Consider the following 27,682-nt stretch of genomic DNA (forward strand, 5'->3'; position numbering starts at 1 on the left):
TATAGTGTCTAGTGCTGGGACAAATTTTACATGATATAGATGACAATAAAATCTAAAAAAAAGAATCTTAACGTTTTTTTTGTCTTCATTTTATTGTTCTAGATTGAGTTATCATATTGAAACTAGGTATAATTGTGTTGTGTTTATAATTGATTAGGTTTGATATTTTCTTGATTTATACAGCTTAGTAGTTTTCTCAAAATTTAAACACTAATTAAAAGTATAACAATCAATCAAACGTCTAATGAATATAAATTTTATCTTTAAGCTTGATTTATTTCTGCTCCATATATAAAACTGATTAATTAAGTAATATTATTGCATTATATGGGTAGCTGTGTAATTTTCGCGAGCGTACAGAATTGCATCAGGGGACAAAAATGCACGAAGATAAAATTGCACGAAGACTTTTTTGCATAAAGGGTCACTTTTGCACGAGCAGACAATTTTTGCACGGGTTGAATTTTTCATTTAATCTATTTTTTTTATTAATATTTTGTTTTGTTATTCTTTTTTATACTTTTACTGTTACCCCTTACCCTCAGTAGGTAGCTTTTTTTTGTTTTTTATTAGTTCATCTTTAAGTTTTTTTTTTAATATATATATTTTTTTTTTCTCTTTTTTTTACTCTCGTGCAAAGTTGAATCTTGGTGCAAAATTGTCTTCGTGCAATTTTGTGCCCTCGTGAAAATTTTTCTTCGTGCAAAAGTATTATCGTGCAGTTTTGTGCACTCGTGAAATTTTATCTTCGTGCAATTGAATCCCCTCGTGCAATTTAGTAACCTCTTACAATTTTGTCTTCGTGCAATTCTGATCCGTTCCAGCTTTATATACTTGAAAAATATCAGAGCTCGCATCAACTAAACTAGTTTTTTTGAAACAAATGTTTACATACTTATCTTTCTAAATCTAATTTAAAAAGATGTAAACTATATTGAAAAGTGATAAGTTGGTATAATGATGACGAAAATATAAAAGGATACAAAAAATTGTGTATGATTTAATCATAAGGTAATATATTGTAAAACATAGAAGTAAAAATATAAAAACTGTAGCATTTAACTAAGAAATTAAATTTAAGCTTTTATAGATTTACAAAAAGTTTATAAATTTAAATTATTAAAAAAAAAAATTGATACATTTATCAGGTTGAAAAATAACACAGAAATCAGTCTTCGTTCACTGATGTAATATATTTAATAACCTAATAAAAAGTAATTAGGTTATTACGGAAACAATCAAAATGTTTACTTTTAAATTAAAAATATTAAACGTTTTTTATACCAACTTTACAAATTATTTAAATATATTTATTACTATAGTGTTGAATGGACTTATGGCATTTGACAAAAGTTCTGTGAAATGGTTGTATATAAATTTTAGTATTTATAAAAAATGCATAAAAAATGTTATTACTACCAGTGTTTCTTTGAGTTTACTTAGAATTGCTACATATTTTTCACAAACATTAATGTGACTAATTAGAATATTTTAAAACATGTCAATATTCCATAGTTAGACCTAGACTGGTTCTTCGAGCATGTGCTTTCCCGAAAATAATAAAATAAAAGAAGAAGTTAAAACTATTTATAGAAAAGTTTTTTATTAGAAAAATTACATATGTTGGTAGATTTGCTTGCGCTACTTTAATTTAAAATTAAATTAATAATCAATGGGAGACTATTTAGATATTAAACTGTACCCTCATTTTATACGCCTTTTAAAAATCGATAAATATACAAAATGCATTAGTTGAAAATCTTTGGTTTGTAACTGCTTAAGAAATTCATTGAAAGCTTAGTATTAAAGCATAAGTTTTAAATTGAAATAGGAATACTCCTAAAAAGTTTTGTTTTTTCATACTTAATATTTAACAAAAATACTATTACTTGTATAAAAAAATTGTATAAAAGTTTTGTCATCATTTAAAAATAGAATTGAGAAAAAAAGTAATATCTTAAAAAAAGATGTATGAGACAAAACTATCTTTTGTAAATAGTATTTACAATAATTTCAAAGTTTCATAAAGATATAATGTTGAACCGAGAACTAATTGAATGATCTTAATAAGTTTAATTATTATAAATTATGCATAAATAATTTTAAATTATGAGTAACATTTTAAACTCGTGCTTTTTGAGTTAGTATACTTTTAAAATTAGAACTGTTTATCATTGTTTTTAAGTATGAATTTTCTTTAAAATAGAAGAACATAAAAATAAATTAGAATTCACTTTTTAGTAAAAACTTAATAAAAACTAAACTTACGAAATAAAACTACTTAAAATTTTCACAAAACTCAAAATAAGATATAAAAAAGAAAGTTTTTAAGTTATACATTAAATTTTTATTTAATGTTAACTACAGTTATAAAAAAAAGAAGCTTTAACCTAAAATAAAATGTGTTTCTGAATACAGAAAAATTAATTAAATGTTTAAATGTACCATACTTAGTTATCAAAGTGAAACTCCTTTAACTATATATTTTTAGTTTGTTGGTATATTAGTGTGATATAGTATTGAAACTAAACAGCTTTTTATAAATCAAATTTTGTTCGAAGTGAAAACTACACTTTACAATAAACTTTACAACTATTATTATAAACATTTCGAATTTATTTTTCAAAGATCAAAAGAAAGTGTTTCACAGTCGAGTAAAAAATATAAAAATTACTCTTAGGAAGATTTTTTACAACAATATCTAGTTAAGTTATTAAATCGAAAACAGACAAATATGAATGAAATACTTGCTTACATTTTGATCGATTTGATCGATAAATAATAACTATTTTTATAAAATAGATACAGTATACTACCAAAATTTAATAAAAAACATTCTATATAACTTCTAAAGTAAATATTATATACTTACTTAAAATACAAAGTCAAAAAGTTTCCGAACAAAAACAACTTTTACATTGTTGTAAGAGAGATTTAAAAGATATCAAAGTTTAAAGTTAAAACCTTTTTAATTGAAAGCTAAAGCTTATCAAAGTCAGGATGGAGAATCCACGTGCTGACGTCTTTCAAGCTCGAGTTTCCCCACAGAACGTGGCGCGCCACTTCCCCGTACGTCGTCTCCAGCAGGGCGAACTGACCAAAAGTCCGACGCTTGTCCACTTCAGGCATGTTCCTCGTGGACAGGTGGATGGTCCAGTGGTTTGACCAGTCTATGAGACCTTCAAACAGCAGATGAATGTCCCAGCTCGGCCGAAACATGTATATTTCTATCACTCTGATTTTTTCCGGGAAAAGTTTCCACAGGACAAAAGGGACCTGAACGCTGTTCTTGCCCCACTCACCGGGACCTGGCGAAGGCCCGTCGGTCGCTTTGAAGCTTTGGTATTCCATAAACCATTTTTTTAAAAACCAAGAGTTCTTGTTTGCCAAAATTCCCCCGTTAGCCAGCGATATGGGCGTGTCTTTGCCGAGAACGATATCGCTGTCCCTTCGCAGGTCGTCCAATGACTTCAAAACCATTGTGTCCGTGTCAAAGTACATTCCCCCGACTTGAAGCAGTATTTGCATTCTTGCCACGTCGGATTTATGTTCGACTGCTGTTATTTCGTTACCGAAAATCTTATCCGGCGGTGTTTTCTTGATTAGCTTTAATTTATTTCCGGCAGCTTGTTTAAAAAGCTCCCAGTATTTTCCTTCGGGCTCGCAGTCTCCATGCACTAGAATTAATTCAGGATTCTGATATCTCAAAGAACTAAGCATGCACAAATAGTCTGAAATTCGGTATTCATGACATGAAAACCAAACGTAATGTACTATGTTTGGAACTTTGAAACCAATATTTTTATTACTACTGAAATAGTTTTTGATAAATTCTAAATTTTCTAAATCGTCGTCTTTATTTGCGTAACCAAAGTTTTTCAAGTTTTCTAGCTCAGTGAGGAATACATTTTCATCTATATGAGCTTCAGTGTTTCTTACAATATCTTTATTTAATGGTCGGTTTGTAAAAGGAGTTAATTTGCATCTTTTCCCTTGGCATAAGTTACTTTTTAAAGGCGAAAAATTATTATTATTTTTAAATTTTTTGAACAAATTTTCTTTGTGCTCTTTTAGTGGTGTATAAACAGACTTTAGCTCGTCTATACAAATAAAAAGGTTATTTAAGCATACATCAGACATAACTTTATATTTGTTATCAGTTTGATTATTTTGACTTTCTAAGTATTGTCCATAGTTTAATTTTGACCCGGAGTAAAAAAATTTAAGAAAAATTTTTAGTTTTCTATTGCTTATCGCTTTGATACAATTGCAAAATGTATTTCCTATTTTAGCATTTTCATAAACATGTTTTTGAGATTCTGGCAATAATAGAGATAACGACTTGTCAAAAGGGTCTTTAACTTTGTTTCCACTTTCATACAAGTTGTAGGTGGTAAAAACTAATGTATATATGAGAACAAAAATAGCAGCTTTTGAATTTATCTTTCCATTCTTAAGTAAACATAGAATGGATTTTTTCAAATTTTTCATATGACTTTGATTTTTTTATTATCGTTTGCACATAGTTTATTTTAAAAATTATTTTTAACTATTTCTGTTAAAAAACAACAATAAAATAACATATTCTCTTTTTTAAAAAACAAAACAATCAAAAACCTTAATATAAAACTGTTTAAAAACATTGAAAAAAAAAAAACACATTAAACATAAATAAAAACATATATTTTTGAAACTTGCTTTTTGAATTAATAAGCTTTAAAGCAAATCAATTTTTAAATACGTATATAACTGTATAAACAAGTAAGTTATTAAATGAAACTAAGCTTTTTCTAAAATTACAATGTACAAATATTTTGTACTATTACTTTATGTTTTTTTATCTGTTTTAATTCAATGTTGTTAGTTTCTTTTTAAAGATGTTGGAACATAAGTAACCAGTAATTATACAAGTCACACAAGTTCAATAAAACTAAATATATTTCGTGCAATTCTCATCAGTAGAGTACAAAACTAATAAGAGATAAGATTTTACAAATTTATATAATACCCAAGTAGTCATAAAGTAATCAAAGGATTATTAAAAGACAAAAGCAATTAATAACAAAAACTATTAAAGTTTACTTACATTATAACTAATCTACAGTAAAACTATACATCAATATAATGACAATAACACTTATAAAGTATTAGGAAAATAAAGAAACAGTATAATCAAAATCTTTTTGCTTTTTTAAGTAAACTTGTTTTATTTTTACTGTAGATTAATTATATTGTAAACAAATTAAAATGATTTTAAGTGTTACTAATTGCTTTTGTCTTTTATTAATCTTTTAATTACTTTATTGTTACTTGGTTACTATATAATTTTGTAAAATTTCATCTTTTGTTAGCTTTGTATTCTACTGATGAGAATTGCTCGAAATATATTTAGTTTTATTGAATTTGTGTTTTTTGTATATTTTATTGTTAATTCTTTTGTTTGAGAACAGTTTTTAATTCTGCTAATTACAAACTTGTTTGATAATCTTGATAATTCGTAAAAAATTTGTTAAATTTTAAGTATTTTTGTTTGAACTTAGCATATTAAGCTACCGCAACAATTTAATTCCATAGAAACAAATAGTTTCAAAAAACACTATATAAATATGTTTTTAGGTACTATAGAATATCTAAACTAAATAAATACCTACTAGTATCAAGAAATCTAGAAATTGTAAACAATAATATACATAAGTATTATATCATCCAAAAACTTTTTAAATTTTGAAATTATATAGAAATTAAAAAATCAAAATAAAACTAAGAAAATAACAAACAAAAAGCAGTAAGTATTTACAAATTCTAGATAGTGTTTTTCGGAAGTACAAAGATATTTCAAAGAAAAAATTAGACCATAGTTATAATTAAGCTTTTATTTGGTATCTAATAAATAAAAAAAACTCTTTATTACAACTTTTTACTTAGATAGTACGTTAAGCAGTGAAATCTGGTAACTACTAAACAAACTAATAAATATTTTTTTTTTATACAGTTATTTCGATAAAACCTTAAAAAAATATTTTGCTTTTTACAAGTTTATGAGTGTAACTACTTATAATTTTATGACAAATTTATAGATATTTTTCATGTGTACCTTAGCTCATCTTCATATAGTAACACGCTGTTCTAAACACAAAAAAGTAACCTTTTTAGCTAATTTTTTTATTTTTGTTTTGAAAGTATTTAACTTTTATATTTTTGAAACTAGTATTTTAAAACTTTTTAGGTAGGTTGGTTATGGTCAAGGGTATATATAAAAATAAATTTTTTTTTTAAATAATATGTGTGCCTAATTTCTAAAAGTTTTTAAATGTAGACTTTACCTGTATAACCCATTTTAATCAAACCGTTAGAAAACAGTAACGATAAAAACAAAAACTTATTAAAGATTAAATTAGTAATTTCTTTTTTAGTTAGATATTTTAAAAACAAAAGCAACGATAAGAAACTAATTTTGTTCTCATTAGAGCATGAAATTATGCAGAGATCAGCCAAACCACCCCTTATGCAATTAAACTAAAACTGATAAGAAAAAACTATTATTTTGTCGATAATTTAAACTTTGTGTAGGTGTTTAATGTTTTAATTACTAAAAAAAAGTGTTAGAAAATAAATTCAAAAACAGTTTTATGTTAATTTACAATAGCTTTTATGTAGTTTAAAGTAAAATGTATAGTGATAAAATAAAAAATAAAGTATTTATATATCATTTGCAACTTATTATTAACAGATTACTCTTTTTTTTAATATTTTATTTCACGAAGTTTTTCAAAACTGTACTAGTTTCATTTTCAAGTGATAAATGTTAAATAAATTTGAAAAAAAATTGGTTATTAAAACAGTTTAAAAGTAAGTTTAAACTATGACGTATGAATAAATTTAAATAAATACAAACTTTAGAGATTTAGCAAGTTAAGCTAAAGTAAATTTATATTTGTTTATAAGTTATTAATAATTTAGTTTTTTCATTTAATGCCAGTGGCGTATTTAACTTAGGTCGCTCTTCTTAAATCAATATTTACTGTTAATAATAAGTTGCAAATGGTATATAACTACGTTTAAAAATCTTCTTATAATATGAAAAATAAAGTATTAAATAAAATTTTATACTACAAATGCTATAAAATATTATTAACTAATAAAATTATGAAAAATAACATTAGCGATTGTTTACAGAGCCTAAGCATGCACTTTTGAATCCCGTGAGACAAGCTCAAGTTAACATAAAGGCTTAATCATACCATTTCGATCTTCAGATCACAAGCTTTCGGCAGACTTAAACCCGGGCTTTGTTCTATTGGAACTCGTCAGTCAGCTGCAACCGTAAAACTTGCAGATTGCAGTTTGCTGGGTAACATGATAGTTCAAATTCCGACAATTCAAACTCTTTAAAAAATGTTTGAAGAACTTATCTAAAAAGCGCTATATAATAAAAAACCAAAAAGCTATTGTAGATCTAATTAATAAGATAGTGATAGTAAAAAGTAAACTGAAAAATGCATATGTTAAAAAAAAAATATTAAAAATTACTAAACTTATAACTAATGTTAGCCATGTCTCAAAAATTTTTAAATATTTTACAAAAAGAAAAATATGGTCTGAAGGTAAAATTAGACCTATAAACCTTTTTTTTTTCAAATATGTTTTACTTTTTGAGTTGTAACCCTTCATAAATATCTGAATTGTTGGAATTTTAATTATCATAATTTGAATAGTCGTGCACTCAGTTTGCTGCAAAGGGCTTCTTCGTGGTAAAACATGATAAATTGCTTGAAGATTGACAACTCCACGTTTTTCGGATGCGGCTGACTGACGAGTTTCAATAAGAACGAAACCCGGATCTAAGTATACCGAGGGTTTTTGATCTGATGATCAAATTGGTGTGATCAAACCTTTCTGATTAAGTTATAGTTAAATTGGCAAAAAATTTACATATTTAAAAAAAAGGATTACTAACTACTTTAACTTTATAAACATAACAAAAATTTTTTTACATATCTTTACTGTTTAGATAACAGATTGATAGATAGATTACTTAAAGGCAACCATAAATAGAACAAACATTAGTATTGATAGATTTAAAATTGTTTAAATTCTGTAATTATCTTAACTTTGGTTTTAGTGATTTGTTTTATTGGTTTTATTAAGCAATTTAAGCGTTCTTTGTATCTCTTTATCAATTTTCTGATAACAAAATGTCCATGCTTTGTTTAAATATCTAACTTTTGTTTGTCAGTTGAAAAGGTGAAAAACAGTTGGAAAAGTGTTGTATCAAAGCTTGATTAAAATGATTATGTATATTCTATTTATTGAAATATGTTTTATTAAACGATTGTCAACTTAAGCTTACGCCATTTCACGTGAAACTTTCCGTGAAACGGCATAAGCTTAAATTGACAATTGTTGAACAAAACATATTTGATAATTAAGCTCTTATTTATTGAGCACTCTACTTTGTATAGTTTTATATTCTGTTTATAGCAATTTTTTGGTAAAACTAATGTAAAGTGTAATTGAGCTAAGTTCTAAGTTTTTAAATGTCGATGTTTAAGACAAAAATCCAAACCAAAATATTGCACTTTTTTATAATGTTAATTCAATCAACTTAAAATTTAACACTACTCTTTGGTATTAGAAACAAGTCAACATCAAATACAAAAAACCTTTCGTTTACTAACTAAAAATTGTCAAGTGTAAAAAACAGCATTATCACGAACTGATAAACAGTTGAAAATTTTTTTTTTAAACTTGAAACTGTGTGGTGAATAAACAAAATACTTTAAGTATTAGATTTTTTTCGTTCCATACCTAACAGAGGCTTAAGTTGAAATGAAATGTAGTTTAGTTTGTATATTGACTATTTTAAAATTATTTTATTGTATAGATGAATGCTTTAAAAGTGTTGTTTAGCATTATATAAAGTACAACAATTAATCAAAGTTGAGACTACAACACTAGTTGTAAAAATATAAGAGGTTTTCAAATTGAAAAAAAAAACACTCCATCATAAAAAAAAAAAAAAAAGTCAATTGCTCATTTTTAAATTACTTAGAAAAATAAATCAGCACAAAAAACAACATCACATCTATTATTTTTCAGCTGTATATACAACTTTAAAGCTTAACAACGTTAGTTACTCAACTTACAATAAGAGAATGACGTATGAAAGGGGAATATTAAACTCTGAGTATATACAATGCTATATAAACGTTGAACGTCAAATCTAAAAAAACTGAAATTGAAATTTTGTTTACTTATAACTAATTTATCAAAAAGTGTTTAAATGTTTTGTTTTAAAAATTAAAAAATAAAATTATGCACCTTAATAACATACTGTTGTGCTTTCTGTAAATGTTTGTAACATATAGGATAAGAATGAAAGTTAACAAATCTAAACAAGTTATTTATAGCTGTCATAACTGACAACGAATTGAAAAACAGTTTTAATAACCAGCTTGCAGCCGAAACCTGCCATATGCAACATGTTTGCTTACGGGGTTTAGCTATACTTTAAATGACAGTAATACAAAAACAAAAAAGAAACACATCATAAATACACAATTAAAATAAGAAAAAAAATACCAATAAAGCTTATTTATTTTAGAATATTATTATTTATCTTAATTTACTTTTTTTTGTAAATTTGATTTAGTTGTGCTGTTCTGACGATTTGCAGCCTTTTGTTTTGCTTTTGTGTTTTAAAGTATAAGTTATAGTTTTAGAAAAATAAAATAATTTTTATAGAAAATATAACTTGTTTTGCCTTAATAAATAAATTCAATTGAAATTAATATAATATAAACTTTAATAGTTGGACTCGGTTAAAATTTAGAAAATTTTTGGAAAAATAATTAAACAAAGCTGGTAAAAAAACAAGGTTCAAACAAGTATTTAAAAATAAAGATTATTAGATAAAATTAAGTTAAAAATAGAATACTCCTGTAGATTAAATGATAACTTTTAAAAAATATGCTCAGCCTAAATAAGCTTCAATATCAAATCTAAAGATTTGTGTTTCATTTGGTTCAATTTTAATACATAAAAATTGGCTAACAAAAATGTTCGGATTATTTATATAAGAAAAATATAAACACTTTTAAATAGTGATTTTTTTCAGAGCATGACAAGTTAAACAGTATTTCGTTCATATATTTATTTCAAAAGTATGAAATTTAGTTTTCAAGCTAAAACTAGTAAGTCTAATATAAGTCTAATAATTAAGTGCAAAAATAAGCAAATTAGTTCATCTAGAACTAACTTTTTAATTAAAGTAAACATCTTTGAATAAGGCTGTAGTCGTACAAATTAGATTTTTAGCCTGAGGCTGAGAACAACCTAAATCACTAAACCGAAACCTAAAAACTTTAAAAAATTGTATTTAAGCACACAGAGAAAACGAATTCCGTTTTTTTGAATTGTAAGTTACAATAAAATTTTGATTGTTTCTAATGGAACTTTTTAAGATGTACTGTTTTTAATAAATTGGAATAAAGTTACCTTGTAAAAATAATACTTTGAGTCTAAACTAGTACTAAAGGATAATTTTACAAAAAAACTAAATACAAGCTTTGCCCAAGTAACTTAATAGTTTATTATGCACTTTCTACAAAGCTTTGAACTTTAAATTTGTTAAAAGTTTAGTGAAATTTAAATTTTTGTATTCAAAAATTTAAGAAAAAGTACATATATTTATAATTTTTAAACTAATTATTTTTCTGATCTACATTTGTTTATATAAATCAATACAATTTGATTGAATAAAATAAAATAAATTATTTTTTTTTATTTTGATAACATAACTATTTATTGTTTCGAAATTTTTAAAGAGCAATTTTTTTATTAAGTTTAGTTTTCTTATGCTTATCACGTTTTGTTAAATACACGATATTATTTTTCTAAGCTTTAGAGGAAACGAACAAACAAAAATTTTATAAACGTAAGTTTGAAAAATTGTTTAATTTTTTATTTACTAAAACTATTTGTCTGTAGGTACAAAAGTTAAACGGTGATAACTTGAAAATTACAAATAATAATCTTTTAAAGCATGTGCAGTCAGAGTTTTGAGTAAGTATTCAATTTACAAAAAACCAGTATAAAAATTTTAAAAGACTACTTAAAAATAATAATAACAATTTTAGTTTAAAATAAAATAATAAAAAGTCGTAACTGAGACACAAACATTTGAAAAAAGGCCATTTATAATTTTTATTATTTTAGCCAAACACAACTAAACTTTTTAACAATCTAAAGACTTATTTTTCTTTCTAAGTTTTAGGACGTATTTTTTAGCTTCAGATAGAGTTGAAACAATTGCGATAAATTAATTTTTGAATTTTTTAACTCCTTACCTTTTCTCTACTACGACGATAATATACGTATTTACGACTTATCGATTAAGATAACGTAAACCTATTACGGTTTAATATTAGTATAGTTTTAGGTTAGTTAAAGCCAGAAAAGAATTTAGTTTAATTATCTGACCTTCAACTTAAACAAAAACTTAAAAAAAAGAGTATAAAACAATATACTGACTTAAAAAAATTACTTTATGATAATCAAAAAGCAAATAAATTAAATAAAGTATCCTTAAAGAAGCAACTCAATGAAGCTTTCTTCTAATCTTTAAAAAACACATTTTAGTATAGAATGTAAAACAAAAAAATTACAATGCACATGATTCAAGTATCTGATGTCTCATGAACACTTGAAAAACTACATTTGAAATAAAAACACTGTCTGTACGTTCTAAAATGTAGAAGCAGTATTGATCTGTTTAAACTAATTATACTCTCGTGCGGATATTTTTTCTAAATTACAAACCTCTAATTGTATTCTCAGTTAGCAGTTCGTTAGTTCCAATTCAACTTTACCAAAATATGTATACTTAGTTTACATTGGATGTTTGAACTTCTATTGAAACCGCTATATAAGTAAATTTCTATTCAAAAGTTCAAAAACTGATTATATTTAAAATGAAAAAATTATAATCGTTTCATAAACGTTGCTTTTTAAGAAACATCATTACAAAAAAATATTCTAATTTATTGAATACTTTTATTGTGGTGATGCAATTTTAACTACTGTAATCTGTTTATTGTCAAAGTAATTTGCATAAAGTCAGTGTTGTTTCAAACCGTCAAAGGTTAAATTTTTTACTTGTAATTGCAAAATGTTTTGAATTTTTACATTACATTTTTAAAAAACAAGTTATTAATTTAATATTTATTAACAAAAATACTGATTAGTGCTACTTCAGGTTTTGCAACTTAAATAAGTAGTTTATTTTATTTTAAACATACTTATTTAACTTTTGTTTTGTAAATGCTGTCATTATTTTTAGTCTAAAAAAAAACGTAAAGTATAAACTCAAAGTCAATTCTGTACCAAAATACTAACAACTACCAGTGTAAACATAAACATATGTATTTTTTGATAAGTTTAAACAAAAACATGTAAACTTTCATTAATAATGAAAAACATTTTACTCAGAAACTTGATAATAAACTACTGACTAATTAAACTGATTAAAACTCAATTTAGCAGTTAAATTTTATAAGCTAAAGTGCTGAAATGCTAAAAAAGTAAAAAGTAAACTAATTAAAAAAAAAACTCAACTTAGCAGTTAAATTTTATAAGCTAAAGTGCTGAATTGCTAAAAAAGTAAAATTTTCTAAAAATTACTAAAGCTATTTTTTGTACAATAGAAAGAATATTTTTCTGCAGCCTAGGATAAATTTTAACATATTCTAATTAATGTTTGATTGTTTTTTAAAAGTCGTTAGTCCCTGAAAAACTATTTAAAGCTGTATTTTTAAAGTTTAAAAAGTAATAAAGTACTAAATTTTTTAAAAAGTTTGTCAAGATAAATAAGAATTAGATAACCAAAAAAAAAACATATATTTCTTTTAGTAAAAAAGCTTAGTTAAGATTTAACAAATAATAACACTTATGCAAATAATTACAAATTATAAAAAAAACAATAATTTTTTTAAATTTTAGTTAGTTTCGAAATATAAACTAATGAAAAAAGAAAAAAAATTAAACAGTTCATTACATTTTTTGACACTGAAGTTTTATATAAATTTAATATTTACGAAAACAATCGTACTCGATAGAAACATGAACAAATATAGAATAAAATAAAAAAACTTACAAAAACAATACAAGAAACAAAACTCTACACTAAAAACAAAAAATTAAAAAATAAGGTTTAAAAGATTATCTTAAATTACATTTTTCTTTGTCTTTAGTTTCTTGATAATAATCTTTAAAAAATACTATTATCAAGATATATTGATATAGTCTAAAGATCCTTTTAGGAATTATAATAAAATAATATATTTATTAACAGTTTTTAAAATTTAGCGTCGTTATATTTATTATGAAACAATATTTTATAGCGTGCAATTGTTTGTCATTTGCTGTTAATATAGTCATAAGCTCTAAATTTTTTTGTGCAGTTGAAAACGAATTAAAAAAACGGTCTAAATTGTACAACTTACCAAATGTATTTGGTTTTTAAGTAAAAAGCCACTTAGTTTTGTGAATAATGACTTTAAGGTTTTCTTTTATGAAAACAACGTTTCTAAAGTCATGAATTATTTAATAAATATATATTTATTATTTATCAGCAGTTAGACTACTTAATGCTTATTTTTTTTTGCATGTTTTTGGTTATTTTATCTATTTACTGAATGTTTTTCTTAATTCAAGTTTAACTTAGTACAATTATTTTTATTTGTCTTATTGATAAAAAATATTTAAAATATTTCAGATATAGTATTTTTGTTTTAAAATACCTAGTAAGTTTAACTTATTACAAACATATTAAATAATTTGAAACAAAAACACTATATCAAAATCTTTTAAATATTTCTTATCAATAAGACAAATAAAAAAGTTTCGATTTTTCATCTAATATGTACATTAAGTAACTACAAAACAAAATTTTGTTAATAAAAGCTAGCTCATTTTATGCTAGCAAATTTTTCTGAAGCTAGAATGTAAGGAAGTTCAACATACTTTAGGAAATCACGACCTTGAACTACGTTGTATGAAAAATTCAAGCTATAACAATTTAAATTTATGTATTTATAATTACAATAGCTAAAACTATGATATATAAAGATTCAGGTCTATATTTTTTTTAATTAATTTAAAAAAGTTAATTACTTTACTTTTAATTAGTTTGATCTTTAAATAACTTTATGGCATTCAGCTTTAAATAAATGAATAAGTTTGTATTTAGTTTTGACAATGATATTTTTATTTAAACAGTTATGTTTTTACTTACTGGTACTGCATTTTTATTTAATCGCACTACAAAAGTATAAAAGTAAATACTTTTTTGTTTAGTTTTGGTATCAGTACATTAAAACTTTATGTATTAATGATTTAAATTTATAACATTTTTCAGTTATTAAAAATTGCTAAATTAGAAAAAAAAAATGGCTTGAATGATAGCCTATTGTTAAGAAAAGTAAATTTTATCTTTATATAAAAATGATTGATTTAATTTTTTTATAAAAACTTCGACTAGTTGTTTAAAAAAAAATTTTAAACTAATTAACAATTTTTCTTGATAAAAAATACTAAAGTTTAAAATCAAACGTACTAGTATTACTAAAGTATTTTGTCTATAATCCTAAATTCAATAAAATTATACCTTTACTACCTCAGAATGTCATTATTTAAGACTAAGAGAACATTAAATACATTAATTTAATACTTTGAACTACTTAATATGTTTTTTTTTGATAGTTGATTGTTTTTCTTCTAATTATGGTAGTTTGAATAGTCGTACTCTAAAATAAGTTAAAGCAATTTTAAATGTAAAGTTTTGATTAACATAGTTTTAAGCATCTTATTTTATTAATTAATACGTTATTTTAAAACTGTTAAAACTGAATTTTTTTGAACTTGAATTAAAGCTCAGCCTACAGTTTTGAAAATAATGTGTACCAACACTAATACACTCATAAGCAAGTTGCAAGAAGAAATAAAAACCACTAATTCAAACTATGAAAAAAATCATTTAAACAAAAAAGAATAAAATGAAACACAGTGACTTGCCGAGTAACCTCGCATGTTAAGCCAAAGCCCAAAGAGAAAATAAGTAAAATAACCGTAGCAGTTTAAAACTCTGGTTTTTGATTATTTAAGGTATGTTATAATAATTGTTTATTTTACGACTAGCTTTAGTTAATCAAAATTTACAATCAAAATGAATATAGGTGATAAACTAAATACAAAATAGGTTAGTCATAACATAAACTAGTATAAATACACAACTTATTTTCGAACAAGTATTTTCATTAAGAATAAAAACAACGAAAAAATATTATTTCAATTTTACAAAGTCTTTAACTTTATTTAAGATATAATGAAGCATAATTTGTACAGCAGATACAGTCATTTTAAGTAATAGATACTAAAAAAGATAACAAAAAGCTGGGTTACCAAATATGAGCAATACGACTCTTTTGGAAGATTTTAGGGGGCAATAACTGGTAAGTTGTAAGTGTCCAAGAAAATAATTAGATAGTTAATTAGTAAAGGACGATATTTAACAAAGCGAGGAGATTTTAAAAAATTTTGCCAAGGGTTTGATTCTAAAAAAAGAGCTTGGAAAACCCTGATTAAAATAGCGACATATGATGGAGATGAAACTGTTAACCAAAATACTTAACTACAAGTTACCTTTCTATGAATATCAAAAAAGTTAAGTTAGGTAATCAGTTTGTAGGACTGATAGACATTTTTTTATTAGCTTGTTTTAGTAAGTGTTTTTCTTTGGAAATATGTGATAATCTTACTGACTAAGATCTCCAAAGACAACCACAAATCATTTAAAAATCATAAAAAGAAAAAAAAAAAAACAAGAACGAAATTATAGTAGGAGAAAAAAAAATACTGCACTCTTAGTGGACAATGACTGTTCCCAAGGGGTATAAAAATATCTTCAATTATGCATAACAATAAAAACATAATATAAATAGAGGCAAGAGTTAGATAAATCAAAAGAAAACATAATAAGATTATTCACAGGTTTAGATTCTTATCGAAAATAAAACAACACAAAGCTTAGCTAGTTCATATAGAAAAAAAACACATATACAAAATAAAGGAATAAAAAGAAAAAATACACGTGAAGAAAAAAACCGATACTATTAAACATTAAAAGAATGGAGACTGAATTTATAATTAAAAAAAAAAAAAATAGTATAAAGTAATACTTTAATAGAAAATCATTCTAAATGACATAACTATTATGCTAGTTGTAACTTATTTTTAGTACCCTATCTTTAGATCATTAATTAACTTTTTTTGTTTATTTGACATATATTATCATATATGCTAATTAATCTCTTAATTGTATATAGTTATACTTTTTAATTTGTATACGTTATTTTTATCCAGTTTGACAATTAAGATGACCTACATAAAAAGTGTTTCGGTTATTATTAAGTTAATATTCTTTTTGGCTGTGATTGCATCATAAGTAGATAACAAACTTCGTTTCGTATTTAATGAGAAAGTTGTATAAACAGTTCTATAGAGTTTTTACCACGAATATAGTAAAATTTGAAACACGCTGTGCAAAGGAAAAATTCCAAATTCCAGTTTTGTTGTATTTAGTCGCTCTTTTCAGCAAGTTCAAATAAAAACTAAAAGTTTCAATTAAAAGTGTGCAGTGAGTCATAGTTTGTATACATCATAAACTGAAATGAGTATAAGTTATCAACCTTTTTTTACAGACGAGTACTTAAATTTCATTTATAATTTGAGTTTAAGTTAAAGTTTTGTATCACTGTTTGTTGTATGAGTAGTTGTATAAAAATAAATAACTTTGTAGACATAAAACATTTTATTAGTTTTTCTTTTAGTTTAACAAGCGAAAAGTAATTTAGTTTATGTTTTAGTACTGATAAAAAAGCAGAAATACACTTTTTCTTGCTAGAGTAAAAACTTCTAGATTACAGTCTTGAAAAGTCTTTAACAATAAAAATTGACTTTAGAGGTTTATCTTTTTACATAAAACAAAATGAAAAAAATGGAGACATGTATTTTATTAAAATTGGTTATTGCTATTACTTTAATAGCTCGGACAGCGTCAAGTAGAGGTAGCACAGCTTTTCCAAATGTCGAGGGTCTTTTTAAAACTTCTGTATGTAATACCGAAGTAAAGTGTCCTTATGCTGATGTGGGTCAGGTGATTCCTCAAAATTCAACTTGCTGTAAAAACCTGACTTTGGCGTTTGAATGCTCATACAGTTTCAAAATGCAGTTGTCGCGATACCTAAACCTTCTTAGGTCATGGAACTGCAGTAGCCAACTTGAAGCAGAATGCAAACTAAAAACATTCGATTACAATAAATACACTGACATGGTGTATTTATCAATTTGCAATTCATCAAGTTTTTACGAAAACTGCAAAACCAAATTTCCAGTAAACATTAACTTGAATAGTACTTTTGATGTTTATTCAACTAAAAAAGATTTCATAAGTGATCCTTGCATCTCAGCAAGAGATTTTTACAGTTTTGGACCAGAAAGTTTTGTCGAAATGTTTAGTCCCGACCTACCATTGTGCCCAGTTGTTTGGTGCGGATTTCAAAGAAACAAAATAAAAAAGTTTGATTTATCTTATTGGGACTGTGCTTTTGAAAGGTTTAGTTGCTTTTAAGTTTTTTGATAACAATTTATAGTACTTTCTTTTTGTAAAGCGAAATTACTATACTTATAATTTTTATACTTATTAGAAAAAATTAGGGAAGAAAGCTTTTATAAATAAAACTAGTTTTACAAATTTATTTTGTCTTTCTCATAATTTTGATATATTTTTTGTTAAATTTTAGGTCGATAAATTACAGGGTATATTAATTTTGTTTCAAATATATTTAAGGGTAAAGTCAGAGAATAAAAAATGTTGAAAGCTTTTTTTAATGTTTTTGTTAGGCTTAAGTATTTGTAGAATTTTTTCTTATGTATATGTATATATATATATATATATATTTGACTAAAATATGATTTTCTTTAAATTTTCAGCAGTAAATCATCAATCTATCTGCTGGCAGCAATTCACATAATGATAGGAACGGCTTCTCTAACAATGAACGTACTCGTTATAATTGTAACATGCAAAAACAAATGTTTACAAAATAGTCAATCAAGTTTTAAAATATCACTTGCGATCGCAGACATTGTCTACGCGGTTTTTATAGTACCATCACTGTTGCTGAACTTGCTCAAATTCACAAAAAGCACTTTGGCAGTAGAAGAGTTTGAACTGGGAGAAAGCAGAACGTTTTTGTTTTCAAGGTTCACTGATGTCTACGAAACTGATTACGTCAACTTTTTTGGTTTTTTATGCTTTACAGTTCTGCTAGTGTCAATCTACACGCTGCTCGCCGCTTCTGCGGATCGTCTTTTTGCGGTTCTTTTACCAATGAGGTATCGCTCATTAGACACAAAAAGAGCATCGAAAAAAGTCTGTGCAGCAGTCTGGATTTTTTGCATGACTTTCGCAAGCATACCGCTTTACGCAAAACCAGGTTTATATTATGGTGTCGTTTTCGGAGTTCTTTTCCTTTTGACCGGCTTCAAGGCTGAAGAAATTTACATTGTGCTTTTGGTGTTACCTTTTTTATCTGTGCTCGTAATAAGCACTCTTACATACTACTGCACTAAAAAGCACATACGCAAGGCCAAGAATCTTTGTTCTAATGTACACAAGAACAGGAAAACAGAACTAAAATTGGCAAAAACTTTGATTCAAATGGTCGCAGCTTTTTGTTTTATGACTTTACCAATGATCGTGTTAATAGTTATCCTCATTTCGACACCAAACCTTAACCCAAGGAAGCCGCGAGAGTTTGATAGGAAAAGGCTTCGTGTGCTTTATTCGTTAGAGTTTTTTGGATACGTTTGTCTGACTTGTGCAACATTTTGGAATTTTTTAATATATAACTTGAAAAGCAAAAATTTCAGAAAAGGCGTTGTCGAAATTTTGATAAATACTTCAAACAAGCTTAGATTTTCTTTATTAGTTAAAGTGTTTCGAGGCTAAGAGGGTTTAAATAAAGCAAATTTTGTTACTAAAAACACATAAGCAAGTACTAATCAAGCCCGAACGAAAAAGTTGAAATGACTACACTAAACAGGAAGAAAAACTCAGGTTTTGAGGGCATACTAAAAATACTGCATTGATAAAAAACTGCACAGTAAAATTAAATGAATAGAAAAAGTTTAAATTAAATGAAATGAATAGATTTTTAAACTTAATAAGAAATATAACTTCAGTTTTTTATAATCGTTATTTTATGTATATTTTTTGTGTTTTAATTTTTTTAAACCTAAGAAATATTTTAACAGACTAACACCACTGAAAAAAACGGTAAATTAAAACTAAGTTCCTTTTAATTTAAGCTTATAATCAGTTATTAAATAATTTTAAATTAATAATTTATACTAAGCTGAAACAAATAGTTACCGATATGTTAAATAAAATAAAATTAATTATCAAAAAAATTAAAATATTATTAATATATTATCAACTATAACATTTTTTATACATGCAAAAAAGCGTTATAAGCTTATAACTTTACATCGCTGTTACCAATGTTGAAGTCTTACAAAAGTACTAACAAGAAACTACATAAAGTGTAAAAAACCTGAATATAGGTTAGAATTAATTTGTAAGATCATAAAGTATCAATTGAAAATTTGTTAATTTTTTAGATTATTCCTTAGTCCTTTTTAGATTTACAAAATTAAATAAAGTAGTTTCAAATCTTACAGAATATAAGAGTTAATTGTTATATTACGTTATTTAAAGCGGTTTATGAAAAAAAATTAACTATTTAAAAAGTTTTATATAAACCTTAATAAAAAGATATTTATTTTATTCAAAACATTTTAGTATCAAAGTTATTTGTTTAACAGTATAAAAATGTTTTTCTTATCAAAAAGTAAACAGTTAACGAAACTAAGTTAACTTATTTAAATTTTGAAATTCTCAAATAAATGTCCTGTACAAGACATTAAAAGGTATCCAAGTAGTGTGCGACTTGATAACCAAAATATTTTCCGTGCACAAGGTTTTAGAATTAAACATTCTGAGCACTTTTTTTTGTCTTTCAATAAGCAATAATAAGACAAAGTTGCTAATAGCTCTAGTTATAAATTTCAAAGCATATAACGATGGAAAACAAATTAACCAAATGCTTTCTATGCATACTTTATATAAAAACTTTGTAAAATTTAAACTTAAGTTTTTATATATTCGTTTATTATTGTTTTTCAACATAAAGTCGTATTTTCAAATAAGTTTGAAATTATTAAAAATGAACCAATTGTTAATAGACATAGTTAGTCAATTTCAAATTCAATTCTCAGCAATCAAAATATATTATCATTATCTTAAGTGTTTAAAAAATTACTAGATACCAGTGTTTCTTAAAAAGTACTAAACCAGTTACAAGTTACTTATATAAATACAGGTTTGAAGGATATTTAAAACGAAAAATATTAAGTAAGCACGTATAAAATAGTTTTAAAACAGTAATTTGGCTTTAAACTGATACTTTAAAGATCTTATACCAATCGTTTACTTTATAAAGAGTTTTAGTTAACTAAAATTTGCGATCATCATAAATATAAGTGATAAACAACAAATCATCATTCAACAATATTAACAAAAGACACACAACAGAACTAGCGAATTACATATGGAACTTAAAAGATAACAATACAGACTACAAAATTAAATGGGAAATATTAAACAGGACAAAATTAAAATTCAATACTAAATTCGGCTTCAAACTTTGTAACTTAGAAAAAATAGAAATCGAAAAATCAGATAAGAACGTAACACTAAACAAGAAAAGCGAAATACAAAACATATGCATTCATTATCAAAAATACTTTTTTAACAAAATTAAAACCAACTAAATATTAAAACAAAATAAAATCGAAGCGGCAAACACGAGTATTTTATAACATTTTTCCCAACAGTCTAAAAATTTTTTTCTAATAGCTTAAAACATTTTTCCAAAATAACCTTTTTAAACTTTCCTAAAAAGCATAAAATAACATTCACAGCGTATTTCAAATTCAGCTAATCGTACAATAAACTGTACCATTACTACGTCACAATTATCATAAAAAAATTTAAAATCGAAATTTCTGTTCACTATTATAATAAACTGTAACTTACTGACGATCACATGAAATTTTACATTTCAATGTGTGAAACAGCTGTTTAAATTATAGTTTTTATATAATTAGATAAATAAGTGATAAACTATATACAATATAAGTTAGTCATAACATAAACAACAAAATAAATACACAACTTGAAAAAAAGAGTTAAAGTAAAGTTTCTCACCAAACAAAACAACTTTCGAACAGTTTGCTAAAGTGCATGAAAAGTTAAACCTTCTTAACATTTAAAGTTTTTGAAAACTTATTTTAAAGTATTTTTACCAAGTATATTACGTTATTCTAAAGCAGCACCCTAAAAACTTATTGAGAAGTTTGAGTGTCTTAGTTGTTCCATATACAAAATTTTCTAATATTTAATTATTTCTCTTACTATTTACTTTTAGTTTAAAAGTGTTTTTGTTTTTCATGAGTGTTCAACCTAAACAAGTTTGTAAAAAAATTATCTAATAAACCAAGTAATCAAAAGTTAAAAAAAAAAAAACTAAATGAAAAGTATAAGTTATATCAAAAGTTAATATCACTTGTTTTTTTGTTATATACTAAACTAATTCCAATTTTTTTTTGTAGAACGATACTGTTACCTCTAACGTTATAAAACTTAACCAAGTATATTAGCATAATGTATATTTTGAAGTTTTCTTTTTTATGTTTGCGATTGAACGCAAAACAAACTTGAAGTCACCATTTTGCTCTTGTAATTTTTCTGATTTATATTATATTTTAATCGTCTTTTGATTTAGTAATGCTCAAAAACTAAAACAATAGTTGTTTTATGATACATCTCATGTTTTCATCGAGTTTTGCTTGAGAATTTAAGTTTTCGAAGTGTTGTTCTCAACTTTAGCTTAAACTCCTTTGTGATAGTTTCAAAGGCGTACTCCATCTTTATTTTAGGAGTTTTTTCTTCAAATAAGTAGTCAGAAGTCCATTCACAATTTCATCTAAAGTTGGTTTTTCTCAAAGTTCCTCCGAGTAGTTCTAGACAGGAACAACTAAGCGCTGGTGAGCAATAACTTCTTTTCAATATCCAGATTCTCTATGTATTGTACCCTACAGCATTTTTGTGTTCTTACTGTCGTATTTGTTGTTTAGACAGTGTTGAAATTTGTCTGGTTTCTTTAAAAAATATTAATACTCCACTAAACTTGGTTAAATTTTAAGATATTGCTGAGAAGAAACGCTTTCTTTTCTAAGATCGTCATAGTAATATATTTATTCTTAAGATTGCTTGAAGGGGTCTGTTTACCAATATTTTTAACTTGATCTACAAAGTAGTACGTGAATTTAATTTAACACACCTACTTCTTGCGCGAAACACAGTAAATATACACAATACTCAATACTGCTATAATGGTAAACCCTTGGTCCAAGTGAACTTTTTTGCGATCCATCGAGCAACAGAACTTTTGAGCCTTTAAAAAAACTTGGTGCTGTTGAAGTTTTATCAGCTGGGTCTACTCTGTAAATTCTTTAAAGATTTAATTTCATCATTATCGCCTTATTATTTTACATTGTTTTACAATAAGCATTTTGTTTCAGATAGATTAATTAAAAACATAGGTTTTACAATTTAACTAGCACATATATTTAAAGATAAGTAAACTAAATGTTAAGCTACCATTAGTAGAAAGTGAGTTAAATTTAGTTCGAATTGCTCTATAAATATATAACAATTTTATAGAAATCTGTTTAGTTTGTTAATATTTTAATTAAAATTTAATACTAAACTCAACTTAAAAAATAAACTGTTTATCGGTAAATACTGTTAAGAAAAGCTACATTTGAAGTACTAAAAAATAAGTCGCAGTTATAAGTTTTAGTACTTAATAGACCATACAGTTTCTAAGCGCTAAAAATAAGCGTCTCTTAAGATATATAAATTTAATAAATTTGTGATTTAGTTATCGAGTACATTTTTAGAGTTTATTTGTCTCGAATTTATAGTCAAAAAGACCTATTTTATTAAATTAGTATCGTTCATCTAGCAAAAATTACTTTTTTTAGCAAGACTGCTATTTTATTTTTTAAAATTTTTTTAACACTGCTTAATGTGAAAAACATAATTACTTCTTTGCTAATTTTTATAAGCAAAATGTTAGTTATTTAAAAAAATTATAAATATTTTTTTTGTAAATTTTTATTAAAACCAAATAATAATTAACTTTGTACATTATATTTTTAATTCATTTATTTAATTTAATTTAAATAGAGTATAAAATTACGTAAATAGTTAAAAAGACGATAAAAGTTAACGACAAAAAAGCGCTCAAAAAGTTTAGTCTATGGACCTGGTTTAAAATAACTATTCGGTTATGGAGTCATACAACACGGATACAGTTTAATGTCTTCTTAAGGACCTTAATTTGAATTGACATAAAAAAAATTCTTATTACTGTTTGTGTATTGTCCAACGCTAGACCTATGCATCAAAATCTAGGCCACTTAGATTAAAAAACTCACAAAAAGACTAGAAAAATAAAAAAAAAATACAAAAAGCTCATTTGATAAACTAATTATAAAACATAACTCAAAATTTAAACTTAATTATAAATAAAATAAAGGTACACTACACTAACGGATAAACGTAAAACATTACAAAAGAGGGCATATGTAACACAATAATAAAGTTTGTTTATGACTTTAACTTTGTTTGTTTTATATTATTTTGAAACTGTTTATATTTTTTAATTTTCGTTTGTCCTTGTGAGTTTAAGTATCATGCATAGCTAGCGTTAAATTGTTTACTTACGCGTTTAAGTAGTATCTTTAATACTACTAATATTATTTAAAACAGAATTTTTTTTTACATATAGATGTATATGACGAGTCCTGGACAAGACATTAAAAGGTATCCAACTGGTGTGCAAATCGATAACTGAAAGGTTTTTTCGTGCACCAGGTTCTAGGACAAAGTACTTTGAGCGTTTTTTTTGTTGTTCAATAAAAAATAAACAATATGACAAGTTAGTTTGTAAAAAATTCTAATAGACATGTTGTGCATTTAACAACAAGAAAAACAAGCACTTTTATTTTGAATTATTTGAATTTTGAATAACAATTTACGCGTAAAACTTGGTTTTCACACAGTAGATGCCTTGATCTAAATATAAACTTTCAACGAAAGACCATTCCTTTTCGTCAACGTCAAAGCAGGCATTCTTTCGAAGAAAAAAGTTAAATACAAAAATTTTACCTTCGACAGCCACGGTTCTGCGAAATTGGCGGGTGTCCGCGTTCATTTCGGTAGGAAAATATTTATCAGCGCGAAGGGGCCGTCGCAAAGACTTAGCTTGTTCTTCACATTCGCGAGAGCGTGGCTTCTTCTGTACAAAACTATTCGGGGTAGAAATGCCCGTTGGTCGGTGAAACAATCATACAGCTTAACGTTGTGAGGATGACCAGCGCAATCACAATATCAACCCTGAAAACCTCGCACGCACTGTAGTGGCTGAACTTTGCCGTCTTCTCCGTCCACATGTTGCTTTCTGAAAACTGAAAACAAGTTTAAGTGGTCGAGTTTTTGCCAAAAAAGGTAAATTTTACTCATGTGGGTGCAAGTGTAACAAATTTCTCTGTAATTTGGCATCATGGAAACTTTTTCTTATCTTTTTCAAGTGGAAGTACTTCTTAACGAACAGAATTTAACCGTCTTACAAGTAGCCATCGAAAACAAACAACACTTGGTCTATCTTAGTTAAAAACGGAGAACTTCACCGCTCTGTCAGAGGTCCGTCGAACACATTGGGATTTTTTAGGTCGCCTGCGAACCTGGTCACTCTGTTTTTTCCATCTTAGTCATCTTTAACGTCTGTGATGTCAAAGTCTTCAGTGTCGTTATACCGGTGTTGGTGAGCGTCTGACGGGTCTGAGATGGTTCCGATTTTTTGCTTAAAACTATTTTGGTGTGCGCTCTGCAGTTTGGTATGCTGGACAAAGCGAATTTGTCAGACAAAAGGCCGATTAAGACTTTATTTGAAAGCAATTGTTGATGAATCAACTTAATAAGATCTATTTCTTTTTGGCTTTTTATGAGTTTACTGTGGTTTATCCAATTTTCAAGCGCATAAAAAAACTCAAGTTCTGACGATATACGCAATCATGATTTAGAAAAACGTTTGCAGCAGAACAAAAATTAAGCTATTAAAAGTTTCTAATTTTTACAACAACATTAAAAGTTTTGCTCATATAGCAAAGAGTGTTTTGTTCTAGAGTTAGCAGGTTAAATAGCTTCGCCACTTCATAAATAGTACAAATGTGTTATTGGTTTGTTTCTTAAAAAATGAGCAATTATTCTTCTTCTTGTTTGTTGAGTTTGATAAGTATAGAAGTTGGATAAGTAACAATGCACTTTTTACATCCAATGAGGGTTCACCTGTAGAAAGTAAATTGCTTAGTTTTGACTTATATTTGTATGATACAAAAAACAAACCCGTCTAAGTGTGTAAGAACCCTGTAACTATAACTATTAAGATATAATAGTAAATCAGTAAAAGCCTTTTCAGAAGATGAATCTGGTCAAAATTTTTAGAAATAATTTGAGTTATTTTTTTGATGCAATGACAATTTAATTTTCAAAATTAACATAACTAGCGTTCAATTACCTATAAGTACTGAAAATTTTTATCTTTCGTATTTCTAACACTAAGCAATAAAAAACCATGTACACCAGAGGTTGATATAACAAAATATTTTTGTCTAAAATATATAAATGAAACAAGGTAAGAACAATTTAAATAATAGCCAAAAATTATAGTTGTCGTTAATACTACTTTGAGTAGATAAAATAAAAATTGAAGATAATTTAATACTTTAAATACTTAGTGTAACTTAAAAAAACTTTACTTTTTTTGTTTACAATGTTAACTTGCCGTTTAAAAAAGTTCACTTTTGAAATTAAACGAAAAGATGTTTTCGAAAAATATCAAAAAATAAATCAAAATACTTGAATATATATCTGTTAGTTTTTATCCAGAGTAGTATATTGTTATAAATTAAAGTAAAGTGTTTGATTTTTATCGACTCAGGTTTGTGAAATGAAAATTGATAAAACAAGTTCTTTCGGCTATTAAGTCACTTTTCGACAATTTATGCAACAACTTTTTATTTTTAAAGATTTTTTTTAACAAATTTTGCAACAAAAAAGGTTTTTACAATGTTTTAGGTTTGACTTTTAGGTACTCTTGACGTTTATTTCTAACATAAACGTTTGCGCCAAATAGTGGTCAAAATAAATGTTTCAAAAAGTTACAGAGATCAGATTTCTTTGTACGACTTCAACAATTCGTAAAAATAAACACTTTTATATGTTTCCTTTGTGTTTTATAAAGTTTAGCCAAATGGTAAAACAACGTAAAATTAGGGTTTAGGAAATAAATAATAGCTGCAAGTAAGTTATAAAAGGTACAATTGTCATTCTCTAAAACTACTTAACGTAATTTTTTTTTAGGTTTTGATTGAATTTAGTATCTTTATAATACGTAATTTAGTTTATCACTTATAAATAGTTATTACTTATTTTAAAAACTAAACAACATTATAAGAAAAAACTACAAATGTCTGTATCACTTTTTTGTTATCATTTATATTTATTTAGTATATAAAAGTCTTGGACAAGACGATAAACTGTATCCTGGTTTATGACTTTATAACCGAGAGGTATCTTATTACACCAGGTCCTAGGACCAAAATGTTCGAGAACTTTTTTATTTCAATAAACTTGAAACATTAAAAAGTATAACTTTTGAAAAAAAAACTTAAAGTCATGTAGTATGTAGGTATATTTAAGCTTTTAATGAGTAATAATGTTTTAAAAAACTTTTAAAGATATGTAAAAAACTTAAGTTTATGTTGTATATATACCATTTTAAGGAGATACACATTGCAAATTTATAGTTTATTAGACGCCGTTTCGACTTTTCGTCAGTCATTTTCAATAAAAAAATAAACCAAAGATTAGTGTTAAACAACTAAATATATAAGAAAAGTTAAGTAATAAGATATATATAAACAGTTATGTATTAAAATTATTAACTACAGTAAAATTACAACATAAACGTGTAAATATGTATCTCTTTAAAATTGTGTTTAAAAACTCCAATACCCTCTCCTGTATTTTATGTTGTATAAACTTTTTTACCTAGTTAAATATTCTAACTATTTTTAGCACCTCTGAAAGTAAGCCGTTTGTCAACAAATCAATGTCATAAACAAAACTTTATAAAACTAAAACTATTTCAAACAAAAATTTACCCAACTAGTTACGAAATTTTTAAATGTTTCTGCTTACTTATTTTACCACACTTAACAAAACTTATAACATATTTTTACTTATATTTAGCAGAACAAGTGTTAAAAGAAAACCATAAAGGATTTATAAATTTAACCGCAAAGTAAATTTACTGTATGTTACGAATAAAACTACAAGTAAAAGTTTACTCCTAAGACTTAACCTGCTTGC

At 25.5% G+C, this 27,682-nt stretch overlaps 1 protein-coding gene across 1 annotated transcript; it reads right to left on the bottom strand.

Annotated features, from left to right (window-relative positions):
• Nucleotides 1–2,979: 2,979 nt before the first annotated feature.
• LOC145844863 (uncharacterized) lies at nt 2,980–24,464 on the bottom strand. The gene is made up of 2 exons (XM_082952284.1): nt 24,419–24,464; nt 2,980–3,731 (listed from the first exon to the last, which is right to left on the bottom strand). The coding sequence occupies exons 1-2, from the start codon at nt 24,462–24,464 to the stop codon at nt 2,980–2,982; spliced, it is 798 nt and encodes a 265-aa protein (XP_082808410.1).
• Between the last annotated feature and the right edge of the window lie 3,218 nt (nt 24,465–27,682).

The sequence above is a fragment of the Thalia democratica genome, chromosome 9 (assembly GCF_965202585.1).
Source record: "Thalia democratica chromosome 9, ktThaDemo2.hap1.1, whole genome shotgun sequence".
Classification (NCBI taxonomy): Eukaryota; Metazoa; Chordata; class Thaliacea; order Salpida; family Salpidae; genus Thalia; species Thalia democratica.

Excerpts from the sequence above, each read along its gene's own strand:
- LOC145844863 (XM_082952284.1), bottom strand. The coding sequence starts at position 24,464 with ATGAACGCGGACACCCGCCAATTTCGCAGAACCGTGGCTGTCGAAG. Across the intron at positions 3,732-24,418 it reads CAGAACCGTGGCTGTCGAAG|ACTATTTGTGCATGCTTAGT; the intron begins GTAAAATTTTTG and ends ACCGAATTTCAG.